The sequence below is a fragment of the Pteropus alecto genome, unplaced genomic scaffold (genome assembly GCF_000325575.1).
Source record: "Pteropus alecto unplaced genomic scaffold, ASM32557v1 scaffold50, whole genome shotgun sequence".
Classification (NCBI taxonomy): Eukaryota; Metazoa; Chordata; class Mammalia; order Chiroptera; family Pteropodidae; genus Pteropus; species Pteropus alecto.
Genome location: NW_006431918.1, coordinates 775,956 through 793,021, shown reverse-complemented (window position 1 = coordinate 793,021; position 17,066 = coordinate 775,956). Strand labels below are relative to the sequence as shown.

The following is a 17,066-nucleotide window of genomic DNA, read 5'->3' as shown; positions in this document are numbered from 1 at the left end:
CGATAAAAGGATTATAATACTGTTGCCTTCAGCCATTTTATGGTCTTTATCTTTGGAAACTTAAGGTACCCGGAGAGCAATGACTTGAGTGCAATATGATGGTACTTTTTAGGTGAACAGTGCCTCTTTAAAGGTCTCTCTCCTTGAAAGTTTTTTTTTTCTTTTTTATTAATTTATTTTTTTAATGGTGACATTGGTTAACAAACTCTAGTAAGTTTCAGGTGTACAATTTAACAGTGAGGCGCATATATATATATTGCATTGTGTAGAATGGAAGTTTTTGAGATCTTAGTGCTTATAATAGACTTGCCAGGTAAAATATAGGCTGTCCTGTTAAAGTTGAATTTCATATAAACAACAAATAACTTTTTAAGTATGTTCCGAGTATTGCATGGGATTTCTTATGTATATTATTTGTTGTTTATCTGAAATTCAAATTTAACTGGGTATTTTGTTTTTATTTGTTAAGTCCGACAGCCTTAATTTATAGGGAACTAGGTAGGTTGTGCCAAGACCTTCTGAATCTGGATTTCATGCATTTAATTATTGCATAATTTAGTGACTTGAGCAAGATTATGATGATCATAAGTAAAATAACTTAGTGGATATATAAGTTTTTACTAAATTCTTGTAAAACAAAGACTCCTGATTCTATCCTTTTCCATCCTTCTTCCCTAGTAAAAATAGCTCATCCCTCTACACTGCATGAAGCAATAATTATCTGCACACCTGTATGCAGTGGCCTGTGGTCCCTGTCATTTGGCAGAGGAAAAGCTCATGAAGTTACTTGGCATTGTAGATTACAATATGCTGAATCTATAAATACCTGTTAATATTAAAATGTGTCGAGCTTTATTATTCTTTGAACCAAGCTACAAATAGTTAAATGCCTCTTCAGTTTATACGAAGAACATATGGTTGAGGAGGATAAAAATTGACTAAGATACAGGCTCTTAACTCTCAAACATCTTACTATCTCATCAAGGAGTTGGATATGTAAACAGATAATTATAATACAGAATAATGGACAGTGGTAATATTTGGCAGACAACTTGTTCTACAAGTACTTGTATGGAAAAACCGATTCAGATTGGGGGATTATAGGAGACTCCCTGGAACTGGGCCCTGAGTGGATGAAAAGCATTTGGGCAGATGCGGAAGGTCATTTCAGGCTGCAAAGTAATGTGAACAAGTCATGGAAACTTTTACCGTTGGAAATTGGGGGCAAAGCAAGTAATCAGACAGCTATGTGAAGTAATGTAAAAAATGAGGCTGTAAAGGTGGTGTTTTTGTTCCTTGGGGCTGCTGTAACAAAGTACCATAAACACCTGGGTGGCTTAAGTAGCAGGTATTTATTCTCTCTCAGTTCTGGAGGCCAAAAGTTTGAAATCCAGGTGTTGGCAGTGTTGGTTCCTTCTGGTGGCTGTGAGGGAGAATCTCTTCCACATCTGTCTCTTGGTAGCTTCTGGTGTTTCTTGGCTTAGAGATGGCCGTTTTCCCTGTGTCTGTATATTGTCTTCTCTCTCTCTCTCTCTCTCTAAATTTGCTCATTTTGTAAGGACATGGTCATATTGGATTAAGGCTCATCCTAATGATCTCATCTTAACTAGATCAACTGCAAAGACCCTGCTGGTACTGGGGGTTAGGACTTCATCTTTTGGGGGACACAATTCAATTCTTAACAGGTGGGCCAAGGGTTCTGTTTCAAAGAGTGCTAAAAAAAAAACCATGTTAAACTTTCTTTTTAGACTAATCGAGAATCATGAAAACTTTTTACGAAGAAATAATTCTGATTGTAATTCGAAAAGATGCAAGTAGTAGGTTTGAATATCAGTAATTGAGTACTTACTCTGTGCTAGACACTGCTGAGTACTTTGTGCATATTTAATTTTTGAGGGACTTTGTGACATATGAATATTATCTCTTAAATATGAAGAAACAGAGTTAGAGAAGAACACAGGATAGGGGAACAGGAAGAATATTGATAATTTTTTCCATTTAGACACATTAAGCTTGAAATATTGTAGTGATGTTAAGTTGGTAGTTTACAATCCACGTCTGGAATTTAGGAGATGGGTCACAGTGGAAGACAAATATTTAGTAATCAGCATAGAGGTGCTATTTGAAACCATAAGAATGGGTAGGCTTGCCTGGGATGGTAGTAGAGAGGAGAAAGAAAGGGGATACAGAACCTTAGTAAGTTGGCTACATTTGAGTCACTGGAGAGGGAAGAGGAGTCAGAGGAGATGCTTAAAAGTAGAGCGGTAGAAAGAGAACAAAAACGATGGGAGAAATAATTTTTAAAATGAGGCAATGGTCATTGTATAGTCTGCAGAATGGCAAAGGAGAGTGAAAACAAATAGAATTTGGTTCTTACGGACATACTGAGAGAATAATTTCAGTGAAGTGGTGGAGTCCAGATTACATGGTATATGTTATAATGAGTCAAGGAGTCAGACTGTCTTTTTGAGAAGTGTATGCTTGTATAAGGAGCAAAGGTCCGGAGTTCTGCTAAAAGAAGAGGTGAATTTTTTTTTAACAAAAAAAATTTTGCTTTTTTATTGTTAAAGGGAAAGAACCATTGAAATATTAAAACAAAACGAAACCCAACTAGGATATAGGAGAGAGAAGAGTGGGTCCAGAATCCTTACTGGTAGGGAAGAGAGTCTAGATAGAGGAATTGGCCTTTTACAGAATTATAGTCCTCAAGTATTTCATAGTTGAGAAAATTTGATTTATTTCCTACTGGTAGGGTGGGGATGGTGGTTCACAATATAAAGTAATCTCAAATTAAAGTCACTATTAAATATGCTACTAGATTTCGGAGGAAAGAAAGAAGTTATAAGTCTCTTGGATTATATATGAATAAAATATTCACCGCTTGGGTCAGTGCTAGTTCAGATGCTACTTACGATGTAGCTTTCTGAGTTTCACATGAGTGGAGATCTTACCAGTCTTTATCTATCTCATGCTTCTCATTAACAGCTGTTTTATAGCTGGTTGGTACTGCCTATAGGCTGAGCAAGAGGCATGGAAATTCAACTGTTACATACAATTTGTGGGAAAGAATTATTTAACAACAAAAAGTTGGACTCACGTTTTTTGCCTTATACAGAGTAGGGAATTCAGTGTTAATATTTTGCCATGCACTTTCTTTTTAAAAAGTTTATCTTTGTTTTGTACTTTATTTAAAAATTTTTTGTGTGAAATGTTTGATACAAAATGAAGAATGAATAAAATGTTTGTTTAACGAATAACAACAAGAATACTATTACCTATCACCCAGGTTAAAAAATAGGAATTACTAGTATTTTAGAATACTACGTGTGCCCCATCCATGTCCCCAGGGATGCCATTATCCTGACTTATGTGTTCCTTTACTTTTTATAGTATTGTTGTTTGTGTACACACTCCTAAACGACATATTGTTTTCTTTGGAAAAATGAAAAGTGTACCAAGCTACCTGAGTTGGGAAAGGGCAGCATTACCATGGTTTGGTGAAGGCTTCCAGGAAAAGGGCCCACTAGTTTGGCATCAGGTTCACCGAGTTTCAAGAGCTCCTACTCAAGTGATCAGTAAGTGGTGGTGTGAGTTAGTTCTTGGAAACTCAAGGCCTTCTCAGTTAGGTATCTGTCAGGGCTGCAGTGTGGACCCTGTATGGTGTGTTCGTTCTCAGATAAATGGTCACATGGAAAGAGAGCTGTTCTTTTTTTTTTTTTTTTTTGGTTTCTGCACTCTTCTTGGTCATCTTCCGTACTTAGGAGTAGATCGAAGCAGAACACACCTAGGAGGTGAAATGCATGTTCTCAGCTGATCCAGGTAGCAAGGCAAGATGGGGTGAGTAGGGACAGCAGGGCAAACCAGATGTGAATAAAAATCTGGAATAGGCTTGTGTGGGCATTCTCTCCTTAGGAACAATGTCAGTGGCTGTCTTGGTGATGGCAGGTTATTACCATGCTGTCGCAGGAGTCACCTTGCTACAGTCTGGACTGGTTGCCCTGTGGATCCATTGCGCAGCTGGCATTCTGCAGTCTCTCTTCACAGGCCTCTTAAAGATTACCATTGTCTCTCTCCTATGTTGATCTTCTATATTCTCTATCCTAAGTTGTCTTTTTTATTTTTTACAATTTGCTTTGATGGAATACACACTCTAATTGCTTCTTGAGAAAGGATGCATAGAAGGTAAATGTTTTGAGAGCTTTCATGTCTGAGAAAACTTTTATTCATTCATAAGATGCTTTGACTGGGTGAAGAATTCTAGGTTGGAAGTAATTTTCCTTTATAATTTTGAAGAAATGGCTCCATTGTCATCTTCCCAGTATGATGGTTGAAAAGACTGAACTGAGTCCTGATTCTTTGTATGTGATCTGTATTTTCTTTCTAGAAGCTTGTAGAATCTTCTTTTTGTCTCTAGTAACGTAATATTTCATACTGGTATGCCTCTGTGGCAGTCTCTCTTACTTCTTTATGCTCAACACTTGATAGGTCCTTTCAAATGGGCTGCTTATGTCCTTTACCCTAGAAAAATTTCTGAAATACTTTGCTTTCTTTCCAACCTTTTTCCTCTCCCTTTTTTTTTCTCCTAGAACCGTTATTCAGATATTAGACTTCCTGGACTGACCCTCTAATATTATTCTCTTGTCTTTCCTTTTACTATCGCTTTATCTTTTTTCTCTGGTTCCTGGAAGACTGCCTCAATTTGATCTTCTAAGCCTCCATTTTTATTTTGGCTCTCATGTTTTTAATTTTTAAGAAGTCTTCATTTTTTAATGTTTTTTATTAAATTGTATTCCGTTCTTGTTTTATGGTTATAATAATTTATTTCTGTGAGGAATTTGAGTGTGTGTGTGAGTGTGTGTGAGTGTGTGTGTGTGTGTGTGTGTGTGTGTGTGTATTCTGTGTTGGAGGCTTTTCCTTGGATAAGTAGTTAATACTTGGCTGGCTGCTCATGATTAAAAGCTGATTGGAAACTGTTTTGGGTACAATACTGATACTAGCAAATGTGCCTAATGTATCTCAAAGTTGCTCTTGTTTCTCCTTGTCCAGAAAGTAACTTCACTCTCCAATCTTGTGCTGAGGCGGGGAGGGCTGTTGGCCTAGCATCTTGGAGGAGGGAGCAGGTCTAGGAATCAAAGTGCTTTTCAAACAGCTTTAATGGAACCTTCCTTGTTTTAACCTCTTCCTCTTTCTCTACCACCTGCTGCTCCTTCATTTCCAGAAGTAATTGGCACTGCCTTGTGTGGATTCTCCAGTATAACTGTTTGTTTGTTTGTTTGTTTTTTGCTGGCAGGCTGTGATTTGGCTTTCCTGGGTCTGCTAAACCGCCTAATAATACTCATCCATGCACTCTCAGTCTTCCAGGATTTTGTCGCTCTTATCTCTTCTCCTTATTGGTTTATGTTTTAAAGTCTTTTATTGTGTTTCACTGGGCTTTCAGGGGAGAATGAAATTATGTGCATGTTTTTAATTTGCCATCTTAATCCTAAAGCCTTGATTATCTAAAATGGTACATTTATGTCTCACCTCTTGAGACTTGAAAAGATTATTAAAGTTAACCTTTTTCATCTCTTTGGTTCTTATGTTCATATTTATAATACATGAAACTCATTGTGTGGGCTCCTTGAGACTGTGAACTCAAGGATTTATAAGTGAATCCAGAATTTGTGAATAAAAAAGTTGATTGTTTTTTAAATTTGCTCTTGTAGGAAAGTGAAAAGGTTTCTGAATATCCAGCAGTGATTGTGGAGCCAGTTCCAAGTGCCAGATTAGAGCAGGGCTATGCCGCCCAGGTTCTGGTTTATGATGATGAGACTTATATGATGCAAGATGTGGCAGAAGAACAAGAAGTTGAGACCGAGAATGTGGAAACAGGTAGACATCTCATAAACTTTATTGTTTATACCTTTCTCATTTTGAAAGTGTCAACATTACTGTCGCCAGATGAATAACATACCAAAGAACCTCTTTGCAATGCTGTTTAGTATGGATTGGAAATTAATGACACATCTCTTTTTTTAAGGGAATTTATAGAGATATAAGAAATTCTGCATTATAATTTTTTGAGGTATACCAATCTCATATCACGGACCCTATGGACAAAATTACAGGCCTGCAATAATAAAATTATTTTTATCATTTTTTTTTCTGGGAGTAGGAATATCGACTAGTTGTTTACTTATAGGAGTCAGTAGGCTAGTCTATGAGGGTAACTTTTTTTAATTAAAAAATAAATTTAGTATTCTCATTCTGTAACAGATTAAGAGTTTTTTTGAATCAGAATGGGTAGAGCAGTCTGATTCCTTTTTTCTTGGGTCAGAAGCATCCTCACAGTAGTCTATTGGATTCCTCTTCCCTTTTCGTCGTCTTAGAAATGGTATTTCAGTCTGTCTGTGGTGAGATAACTATGTTTAATTGGGGGTTAGTATGTATAATTCTTGGAGAAACTTTTTAATTTTTGCCATTGACCATAAAGAAAATAGAACATTTTACCAATAGGATTGTAGTGACTATTTTATAATAATAAATATTAAAATTTATCTTTAGCTATTATTATGCTTGCTTTACAATCCTAATACTTCTAAAGTATTTAGATAAATTTCTATAAATGTAGCTAAGTCTCATGATTAAAAATTTTGAGAGTTTGATGTCTTTTTGCTTGTTGAGGCCCAGTAGCACTCCATGGTACCACCAGCTCCTTCCAGCTAAAAGCTGTTCTTCCTGCAGCTTAATTTTTTTTGAGCTGAGGGATTGGAATTTACCTTGCTTTTCAGAGCAATGGTGACAGCAGTTCTAGCAAACCCCATGTGGAGTGGTAATCAATTCATTTTTATTAAAACAGGTTACTAAATACTTCAAATAACCTTCATGACTGTAGTCTGGAGTGGTACTTGATTTACAATAGATAATGGAAGTGGCAAGAAGATATATTTTCAGTAAGATGCTGGAAGTCTTGTGGCAGAGATGAATTTTCTTCATGAGGAAAAGAATAGGAAGAACAGCTAAAAGTATTCTGCATGATGATGTTTTGAAGTAGCTGTTATAAATGATGTTATTATAGAAGTGTAACTAAACAAAACTAAGAGCACTAGATAAAAGTATGACAGCTATAATTGAATGAAAAAAAATAGAACCTGTAAAAAATGAAAACTACAGTGCCAAGTTTGCTTCAGTAGAAAATTATGGTATTTATCACATGAAAATACCAGAGCATATCGGCCAAATTTTATTGGTTGTACATTTGGTGGTCAGTGCTTCATTAATTTAAATTACTCAAGTGAAAACAATTCTATATAAGAAGCAATATAATCCATTTAAGGGATTTAATTTTCTTCTTGAACTCTGAGGGCGATGTTATCATTTCCAGGGCAGAGATAGGAGTGATTGCGATATGAAAGAGAATATACAAAGTCTGAGTAAAAGAACAGCTCCTTATGTGATATTTTAAAAGTGGTTTTGAATACTTGATCATATTTTTTAGATTTATTTTTCTTCAACACAAAAGAAATGTTAGTAAATAACTCACATTATTCTAAAATAGTCTAAATGTACCTGAAAAGTTCATTTTACATTTTAAATTTTGTGCCGACTCATGGATTTTTAATGAAATCTATGCTTGCTTTATTTCTAAAAATAAAGAATGATATAGTATTCTTGTATCTCTTTACAGAACAACACTGTAAAACTTAGGATTCAGATAAAACTCTTCTAAAGGCAATGCCAAATTTATACGGAAAACTGCTGGCTCATAAATCTATAATCACAACAGTTTAAAACACTAATTTGTTCATCATAAGGCATGCAGACCATGGAATGTACAATATACTAAGTTACATTAGAATACTATAGCTCATGCATTTTTAATGTAACTTTATAGGGATTAGTAATATATATAGATTAGTTTAGAATAGCTAATCTGAGCTTAATTTTGTTTTTATTTAAAGAATCAGATGCACTTTTGAACAAGTTAAAACCTGAATAAATTTTCATTCTTCTGACATCTAGAACATACACAAATGAATAAAGGTTGTTATGACTCATCCTAATGTATGTTTCCCTTTAGATAGTGGGTTAAGATCAGGCCCATTTCTTGTGGAGATGTAAAGTGTTAACTTAAGTTCCAGATATATAAATTTTGGAGAAGCAGCTGACTGGGAAGAAAGGGAAAGGAATATTAAATAGTTACAGCAGTTTTAATTTGGTGAATTGGTGGACGTGAGATTCATCTAGGATAAGATTTCCTTTTGTACATCTAGGAAACACTTCCTGGAATGCTCCTACATTATAACTTAGGTTATATTCTTCTAAAAATGTTCATAATTATGTTTATTGACCTGTCATGTCAGTTGTCTGTATGTTTACATTGAAGTTTTTCTTTTATCCCTGTATTCTTCTACCAGAAACGTTCATGATGTCATCCAGGCAGGAGTATTAAGATCATATAACGATATATACTTAGCCATTTTCATAATTTTGTGAATAAGATGATTTCTCATTTTGTTAGGTGTAATTATAGGCTATTTTGCTTCACCATTTTATAAACTAAAAGTCTACATTTTCCTCGTGGAGCTTATATGTAGTAATAATCCTCTCTTAAATTTTATAGGAAAAACCAAAACTGTTTTGAAACTTTAAAAATAGATATATTCACGTAAACTGATAAAATGATGTTTGCTGATAACTGAGGATTAGTAATTGTAAAGAGCCTTCGAGAAACAGTAATGCAGTGTGGACGAAGGGTGGTGTTGACTCTCTCAGGCTGGAAATACCTTTGCCCAGTGGCTGCAGACTCCACCAGCTCTGGAGACCTGCTCTGTGGACCGATGGAGTGAGTTGGGGGTGGAGAGCAATCTCTTGCATTCCCTACCAAGATTTGAAAATGCAGTTTTTATGTTCATTCAAAAAATTATGTATATGTAAAGACTATATAAGTTTTAATGGGTTATTACAGATTACCTTTTAAAAAGTAACAAGTTTATGCCAATGGGATTAATAATAGATAAGTTTTGATAGAAATCTTTTAAGATTTGTCTGAGATGATTGAGCTGTTTAGTATCTGCTTCTTCATCTTGCACCTTAACTTACTATATTTATCCTCTTAACCTTCCACTGAAATTTCTGAGGATATATCAGTAAGTACTTTGTATTTGTTATATGCAAGGGCACGGTTTTCAACATGTTTCTTTCCCTCAAGGGGTTAATAATTTAGTTTAATTAAGAGATTTTCTATATACATATACACAGTAATCAAAATATAAAGCAGTATAGAATAAATCGAGTGCTATTTATAAAGTCAAAGAAATTTTCAGAAGAGGAAAGTTCAGTTTACAGGATTAGGGAATGTTTTAGAGAAAGTGCAGAAGGACGAATGGAAGGATTTGGATGGGCAGATAGGAAGCGGGCGGAAGGCACTTTAGACTGAGGGAAGTGTCATTAATAAATGGGTGGAATATTGAAATTCAAGATATGGTTAGAAGATCTTGAGTAAATAAGATATTGACAGGAGGTTTTATTAAGAGTTGTGACTAGATTGTGATTGAACCCAAGAATTAGTAATTAGGCATATAAGATGCAGAAAGATTTGGAAGATTTAGAGTGGAAAGTACTCTGTGTTTAGTATCTTGGTATATAGAGGATAAATTACAGGGGAAGAGATAAGGCAGGAAGATAAGCTATTACGATATGAGTCAAGAGATGACTTGAGAAATATTAAAACAAGGTAGAAGCAATAGGAACAGAAGGGGCTTATGTAAGTGATACTACTATGTAACGTCTCACAAGACATGATAGATTAGGGGGAGAGGCATAATTTGGTAAGATATTACTCAGGTTTTTGACACTAAGTGATGGCGATCATAATATCTAGGGATGTGAGGAAGGCAAGACTGATTGACTTACAGGAAAAAGTTTTGTAATAGGCATATTGATTTTGAGTTGAAGTAGAGCATCTAAGGGGAAATGTTTAGGTATTTAAAGATGCACAAATGTATACTCAGGGTTCCATCTCAAAACAGATGGCATACTCAAATTAGGATAGTTTAAAGAACATTTTAGTAAATGGCTAGTTACAAATATGTGGGTGACCTTAAGAGGTAGGTAGGACTGCAGAACTAGTACCAATAGAGCTGTTTCTGTCCTATGACCCTTGGGCCAAAGGGAGAGAAGGGTTATCAGAGTCCAGAAGAAGAGAGCCCTGGAGAGAGGGTCACTTTGGGAGGATCTGGGACCTTTGGTCAAATGACACAACTGGCTTGAGGGTGATGCCACAGAGAGGCAGTCCGAATCTGGACCCCTTCTTTTCTTTACTCCCCTGCCAAGGCGCTCCATTGACCAAACCCAGCCTGAAACCACGAGAGCCCTGTTGATGAAGTCAGCCTTTTGGGACAGACAGCAGAGTGAAGCAGGGTAGGAAACAGATCTGGAGATTCAGATGGAGGATATCTGGTACAACTGAAGCTTAGTAAAAAGAAAGGTCTAGGAGAGACTGGTTTGGGAATCATACTCACTGAGACCATGGCAATAAATTTAATCTCCATGGGAATGGGAAAGGTGTTTGAGAGATTTCCCCAACGGGGAAGATATTTAAATTCTGTGTTTATCTCTCTGTGATCAAGAACAAAGGATACAGAATTAAGAGATTAATTTTGGGAAATGTTTACATTTTGAGGAACATGAAGAAGCCAAAGAGTAGTCAAATATGGTAGAAAATTCTGGGCGACTCTTCTCGAGCTTAATTTTTTTCTTTTTAGCCATTTAAGTAGCTCTGTTTAGTAGGAAAGGGAAGAATATTGAGTGAGTTAGTCCTGGTTTCAGATTTTTACTTTATTACTTACTTGACAGTATTTAACCTTTTCAGAGCCTGTTTCACTGTCATAAAATAGGAATTTAGTGTTGTGAGGATTACATAAAATAAATCTATAAAGCATAGCGCTTATGACGTAGTGAGTGCTCCATAAGTGCTCTCTTAACTTCATCAGCACCTTTCCTTGTACCTTCAAATATGGAGGTCTTTTATACATGAAAACAAAATGTTTGTTTACTTCTCTATAATATTTTTCTCTTTCACTTCCACTTGTTAAAAAAAACATGCTTTATACCTTCAGTCAGTGCTTTTTCCTCGTTGTTCCTTCTTTAACTTACTGTGCTTTGGCAACAACATTTATCATTCTCCTGAAGTTCTTTATCAGATTTCAAAGGCCACTCCTCTGCCAAATTCAGTGACCCACAGAGTCATCCAGAAGTAGCTCCTTCCTACTCTGACCTTCTTGTATACTGAAACACTGTATTATTGCGGTTTTTCTTATTGCCTCTGGCATGGGCTGTGCTATTTATTTATGCTTCTGAGCTTTTGCTCAAGTAGTTTTCTATCAAGAGTGAGTTCAGGTATTGTCCATTCTTTGAGGCTCAACTACATGAAACTCCAAAACGATTGTGGCCTACATGAAACACTCCCTTTCCTTCCGTTAGACCATCTGGATTTAAGCACTTGATTATTCACTTTCTTATACTATTCTTGTGTGTATACTCCTTTCGTTTTCAAAGTGAGCGTATAGGTCCCTTGAAGACAGAGACCGCATTTTTTACTTTTGTCAAATACAGTATATAATAGTGTTTAACACATAGCTGTTAGGAAATACAGTCTGAAACAAATTGAGTTTTGACATAGTATCACAGTATAACCAAGAGCCATCTATGTAAAATCTTAAATGTATTTTCTTCTTCGTTTATATGCTATATATTGAATACCTTAGGGTTATTTAAAATATAAAAAGGTAGTCATCCAAAAACATCAGTATGGTCATATGAAATATATCAAAGCCATAATGTTGTTATACCTAGATTAACATCGTGTTAAAATCTCATTAGGTTTTCATCATTCTTGCTTATACCTAAATTAATTTTTTTCCCCTACAATGAAAGCAGTACGTACTCACTGGAAAAATTGGGAAGTATTGCAAAGAATAAAGAGTGAAAATCACCCATAATCTTAACCAGGAAGAGGACAATAACCACTGCTTCTTTATACTTCCTGCTGGCCTTTTTAAAATGTTCATTTAAACACAATTAACATTGTGTTATGTAATACAAGTAGACTTATAATCTTTTACTCATAAATATTGGCTGAAAGGGGTCTGGTAGCTTCCTGCTTCTCTCTTCTGATCATTGGGAACAGGACTTTGGTTTTTAACCAGGTGTTAAAACGTAAAAAGTTGGACTTAGGAAATAATTATCAAGAAAACTTAGAAAACTTTTTTTGTGATCAACAAAATTATATTTAGAGATTAGCCAAAAAGATAGATGAATAATAAGAATTTTTATATAATTCAACAAGAAAGCAGTGCTTTTTTAAAAAACAAATGAAAGTTTAGGTTTTTAAAAATGCAGTTAAAAAACAAAACCAGATTTCTCTCTTAAAAAATAAGATAAGGAGCCAGATTTCTTTCTTGAAGAATCTGAAGACTAAGTTGGCTTCATGATGAGCTGTAACTTTTGTATTTGTTATATCATCAGAAATCCTCCCTGTGGCACAAAAGGACTCTTTTAATTAGAAAATATTGTTGCCACAGGGAGGTAGAAGATCGGCCTGAAAAACTGGGGATCTGAAAAGGAGCCCCTATCCTAGGATTACCTGAAGGTGAAACAGATTGAGCCAGAAGGAAGACAATGCTGGTAGGTTGGTTTTTACTATATTAAGACTGTTTACAATTTTACATTTAATTACAATGATTTCAACTACCTATACCATATTTTTGTTTAAAGGGTGACAGTGACTCCTTCTTAAGGAGGGAGAATAATACAATATTTTCTCTCCTAAACAGTTTGCTATCTGAGTTATCCCCTGCCATGTTCCTAATATTTGTTTCTTTTTATAGATAAAGCTCTAGGGCTATTTCATGCCTTCACTTCCTTGGAAGCTACTACTGACTGAACGTCTTCAAGCCTCTTTTTATTTTCGTTTCTGGTATTTCTGCTTCTAATGCAGACTTTTCCCTAAATCTTTTTAAAAGAAGCATTTTCTTCCAATTATCTATTTTCTTCAGTTTAGTCTGGTCACTAGTTTTCTAAAAACAAAAAATGTGAATCTTAAGTTCATTTAGTTTTGATTCTAGAATTGTTTGAATTATAATTATGCTGTGATTTAGATCATTTAGAAAGAATTATTAGAGAATAGTTTTAATGTTTTAGTAACTGTATTTCATTTAGCCTAAGATGCCATCAATTATAAGAAACACTATTTTTAGACCACTAAAAGAAAAAAAAGTGCTGCCAATTATAAACTTTAGGAGACCATCAATTGTAAGATATACTCTGATTTCAGAGATATCAAAATGTACATCTTAGATGAAAAGGAATGTACATTTTAGAATTAATGAAATATGGTTTCATGCAGTTAATGAATCTTCCTGAAATTCCCATTTAGTGGGAATTGGACATTAAAATACCAGGTTTATGAAAAATGGAGGTGTTTTGCAGTTGTGGAAGTCCTTCTATGTACTGATTAAGATCTCAGTTCTTTTTTAAATTAAATTTATTGGGATAACAGGTGTTCAATTTTAAATTTATTGGGGTAACAGGTGTTCAGTTTTATAATACATCATCCATATATTCTATTGTGTGCTCACCATCCAAAGTTTAGTCTCCTTCTGTCACCATATATTTGACCCTCTTTAATCTCTTCATCCTCTCCCATGCCCCCAGATCTCTAAATTATTTACTGTCTTTTAAGAGAGGGTATTCAAGTAAAAAAATCACTTAACTGTATTGTTTAAAAGTATACACAATAACCAAAAAGCATTAAATTATGGAGAGAATAGAAGATGGAAAGGCAATAACACACTTACTATAACACATTTACTTAAATCAATAGTTTTATCATAATTGTCACTTTTTAATTGGATTTTGTGATCTAAAAATAAAAATCAAGCTTCTGCTTTCTAAACTGAAATTTTAAAACAGAATTTTTTAAAGGCTCGTTAAAATAGCCACTGACTTTTCATGCATTCGAATATGTTTTACAGATTATTTACTATGTGAAGAAGAAAGTAGTGACCAAAAGCAAAGAACTACCCTGTCAATTAATAAAGCAGAAGTGAAAAGGAATGATTTTAAATGATATTTGTATACTTTTCAAGAAAAATCTATTTTGTATAAAAAAACAGATAAGTATATGTAGAAAGTAGACCATTAAAAGATGTTTGGTTTTGGAAACTGGTAGCATTCATTCCTTTGCATTCAGAGTTTTATTTTTTAAACAGCAGGTGCCTTTCAATTTTACTGTATAACAATTTGTCTAATAAAATTTTATTAATTCAGACTGAGGAAAGGGAGAAATAGGAATTATATGGAATTTTAATTGAGTAGTACACAAGGTTATAGATGTTGGCGACTAGGGATAGGTCAGGGTGGTTGGATGTACAAACAGGAGTGCTTTAAAATCTGTCTCGAGGCAGATCCACGCATTCGCCATCCTCTGCCAGCTCTTACTTGAGGGCCTGCAGCACGTCAGGCTCAGAGCCGAGTGAATACCTTGTGGTAACCGAGACTCTGTCCTGTCTTTGCCTTCGCCAGGCTTTTAGCTTTGTGGAAAGATGAACAGTTAAACATGTTATTATCATATACTGTGATGAATGTTATGATAGGATTAATGAAAGGCTTAGAAAAGAGTGTACAGCAGGGAAATGCCTTTCTGAGGAAGTGACATTTAAACAGATTTGAAGGGTTTGAAATAATTAGCCAAGCTGAGAATAGCATGGTTGAAAGTCTGGAGGAAGGAGAAAGAACATGGCCCATTTGAGTTGCAGAAAGGAATTAAGTATGGCTAGAATTTGGATTATGAGAAGGGAAGGGGATTAAAGTGACGCGGAAGAGGTAAAAAAAAACCTTACTGCCGAGGACTTTGTAAGCTTCCTATCTGTTGGGCCTTCTCTACGGGGCAGTGGGAAGCCTTTTAAGAGTTTTAAACAAAGTATACAAATTTTCCAAAATACTACTGTAAATGAAAAGTAAAATAAGACAAAGCATCACGTATTTTAAAATCTGAATTCCTTAGGTCCTCATTCACAGCTGCCTAACAGCTGATAACTATTCCTGTTCTCCCTCCACTAGATTGTCTGCCACTATAGATTTGGGCTGTAGGTGTGCTCGTTGACCATACTAAGCTAAAAGGTGTAGAGATGAGGTAGTTGCACAAGTGGCCTTTTTGGAATTGAAAGCTGGGTGCTTTGGTGCGGTGCTCTTTCAGGAGGAGAAGGGGTCACTGTCCTTTATGCATCCTCCATGCCCTTTGTAAACTGGGGAAAGGATCTACAAGTTTTCTCATATTCATCACTTTGAGGAAATCATGAAAACTTAAAATGTTTAAAAATTAAATTTATTAGGGGTGACATTGAGTAATAAAATAATATAGGTTTCAGGTATATAAGGCTATAATACATCATTTGTATATTACATTGTGTTCACTGCCCAATGTCAAGTCTCCTTCCATCTCCATACATTTTGCCCCCTTTACCTTTTTCTATCTCCCCAATCCTATGAACGCTTTTAACACAGGTGCTAACTGTTAACTTTCGTATGTTTTTTTTTAAAAATATTTTTTGTGTCATGGCCTCTTGGCCATGTGGTAAAACCTGTGGACCTTCTCCCAGAACAGTTTTTTGAAATATATAAAATACCTGGGGTTACCAAGGAACCAAATATATTGAAATATAACTTTCAGACTATTTTTAATTGTGGCATATTAAGGCATATACTTCTTTAATAATGCATTAAATAATGAAATATAGTAGTAGATCTAATTTCCTGCTGTACTTTCAAAGTTGTGATGACCATAAATTGTATTTTGAGATATCCGTAGCAACTATAATGTCATATGAACATGTTTGATTTCTATTGATCATGAAGTCACAGATACTGCCAAACCTACTGTGATTTGTACCTTTATTTAAAATTAAAAGTGCTAAATTTCAGTTAGGATCTAAAAAAAAAAAATACAATTTCCCCAGGTCTCATCCTCTTGTTTTAGCTGTCACCCACCTTTTCCTCATCCTTTTCTCCTCCGTATCCTGCCCTACTTCCAATCTCTTTTCTCTAATACAAACGCATAGTAGGGACCTGAAAGCCGTTTTCAGTATGTCAGTTACTGAATACAGTTTTAGGATCCCTGCTAAGGAAAAAAAGCCTCCCAACTAGGTAGTGGTAGTTTTTCATGTCCCTTAATTGATCGATTTAGTTAATTCATTCTAAAACATTCTTATGTTGAACAGTTAGTGTATTTCTTTAAGGGCTTATTTAATATTTTATGATCTCTTTGTTGGGTTGAGATCCCTTCTCTTTCCATGACAACAGTTTCTGTGGCCAGTGGTTCTCAGATTTGAGCATAGATCAGAATCATCTGGAGCAGTTGTTAAAATACAAATTGCTAGGCTCCACCTCCAGAATTTGATTCAGTGGGTCTGGGATGAGACTCGAGAATTGGTATTTTTATTAAGTCCCCAGCTCATGGCGATGCTGTTGGCCCAAGGATCATACTTTGAGAACCTAGTTGGGAATGATAGCACCAAAAAGAGCTGCTGCCATTGTGAAAACCCAGTTAATACTATAGTGTCTTACTGTGTTAATCCCATCACAAAGATTGTTATTGAGGGTGAGAGATTAAAGTTCTTTCAGGTTTATATGAGATGACTACTATTAATTCATCTGTAAACATTTATTGAGCATCTACTGTATGCCAGGCACTATTAAGGGATGGGGCTGGAGCAGCAGATAAGACAGGCAATGTCTGCATTCATGGTACTTAGAATCTGGTGGGGAAAGCATATAAATTCTCCTTACTCTAAAATTGCTTTGTCAGAAATCAGACTACATAAATTAACAACTCTTGAAATTGTCCTTAGAGTTAATATTTACAATTAATCTAAAATAAACTCATGAATCATTTCTCTTTAAGCATTTGAGCAGCAGATAAATTCTTCCTCCTACTCCTCTGTATGGCAGTTATTAAGTACAGATGTGATACTGGTAAACTCAATATTTTTAATGTATAAAGTGCCTATTATATAGGTACTGTCATT

The 17,066-nt window shown here is 35.1% G+C and overlaps 1 protein-coding gene across 5 annotated transcripts in view; it reads left to right on the top strand.

The window, feature by feature from the left end:
• ELF2 (E74 like ETS transcription factor 2) overlaps window positions 1-17,066 on the top strand; it is an 80,420-nt gene that overhangs the window by 27,908 nt on the left and 35,446 nt on the right. For all 5 annotated transcript variants that reach the window (XM_015585068.2, XM_015585071.2, XM_006906213.3 and 2 more), the window contains exon 4: window positions 5,706-5,871. In XM_015585068.2, the coding sequence (XP_015440554.1) occupies window positions 5,706-5,871 (166 nt within the window). The remainder of the gene's footprint in view (window positions 1-5,705; window positions 5,872-17,066) is intronic.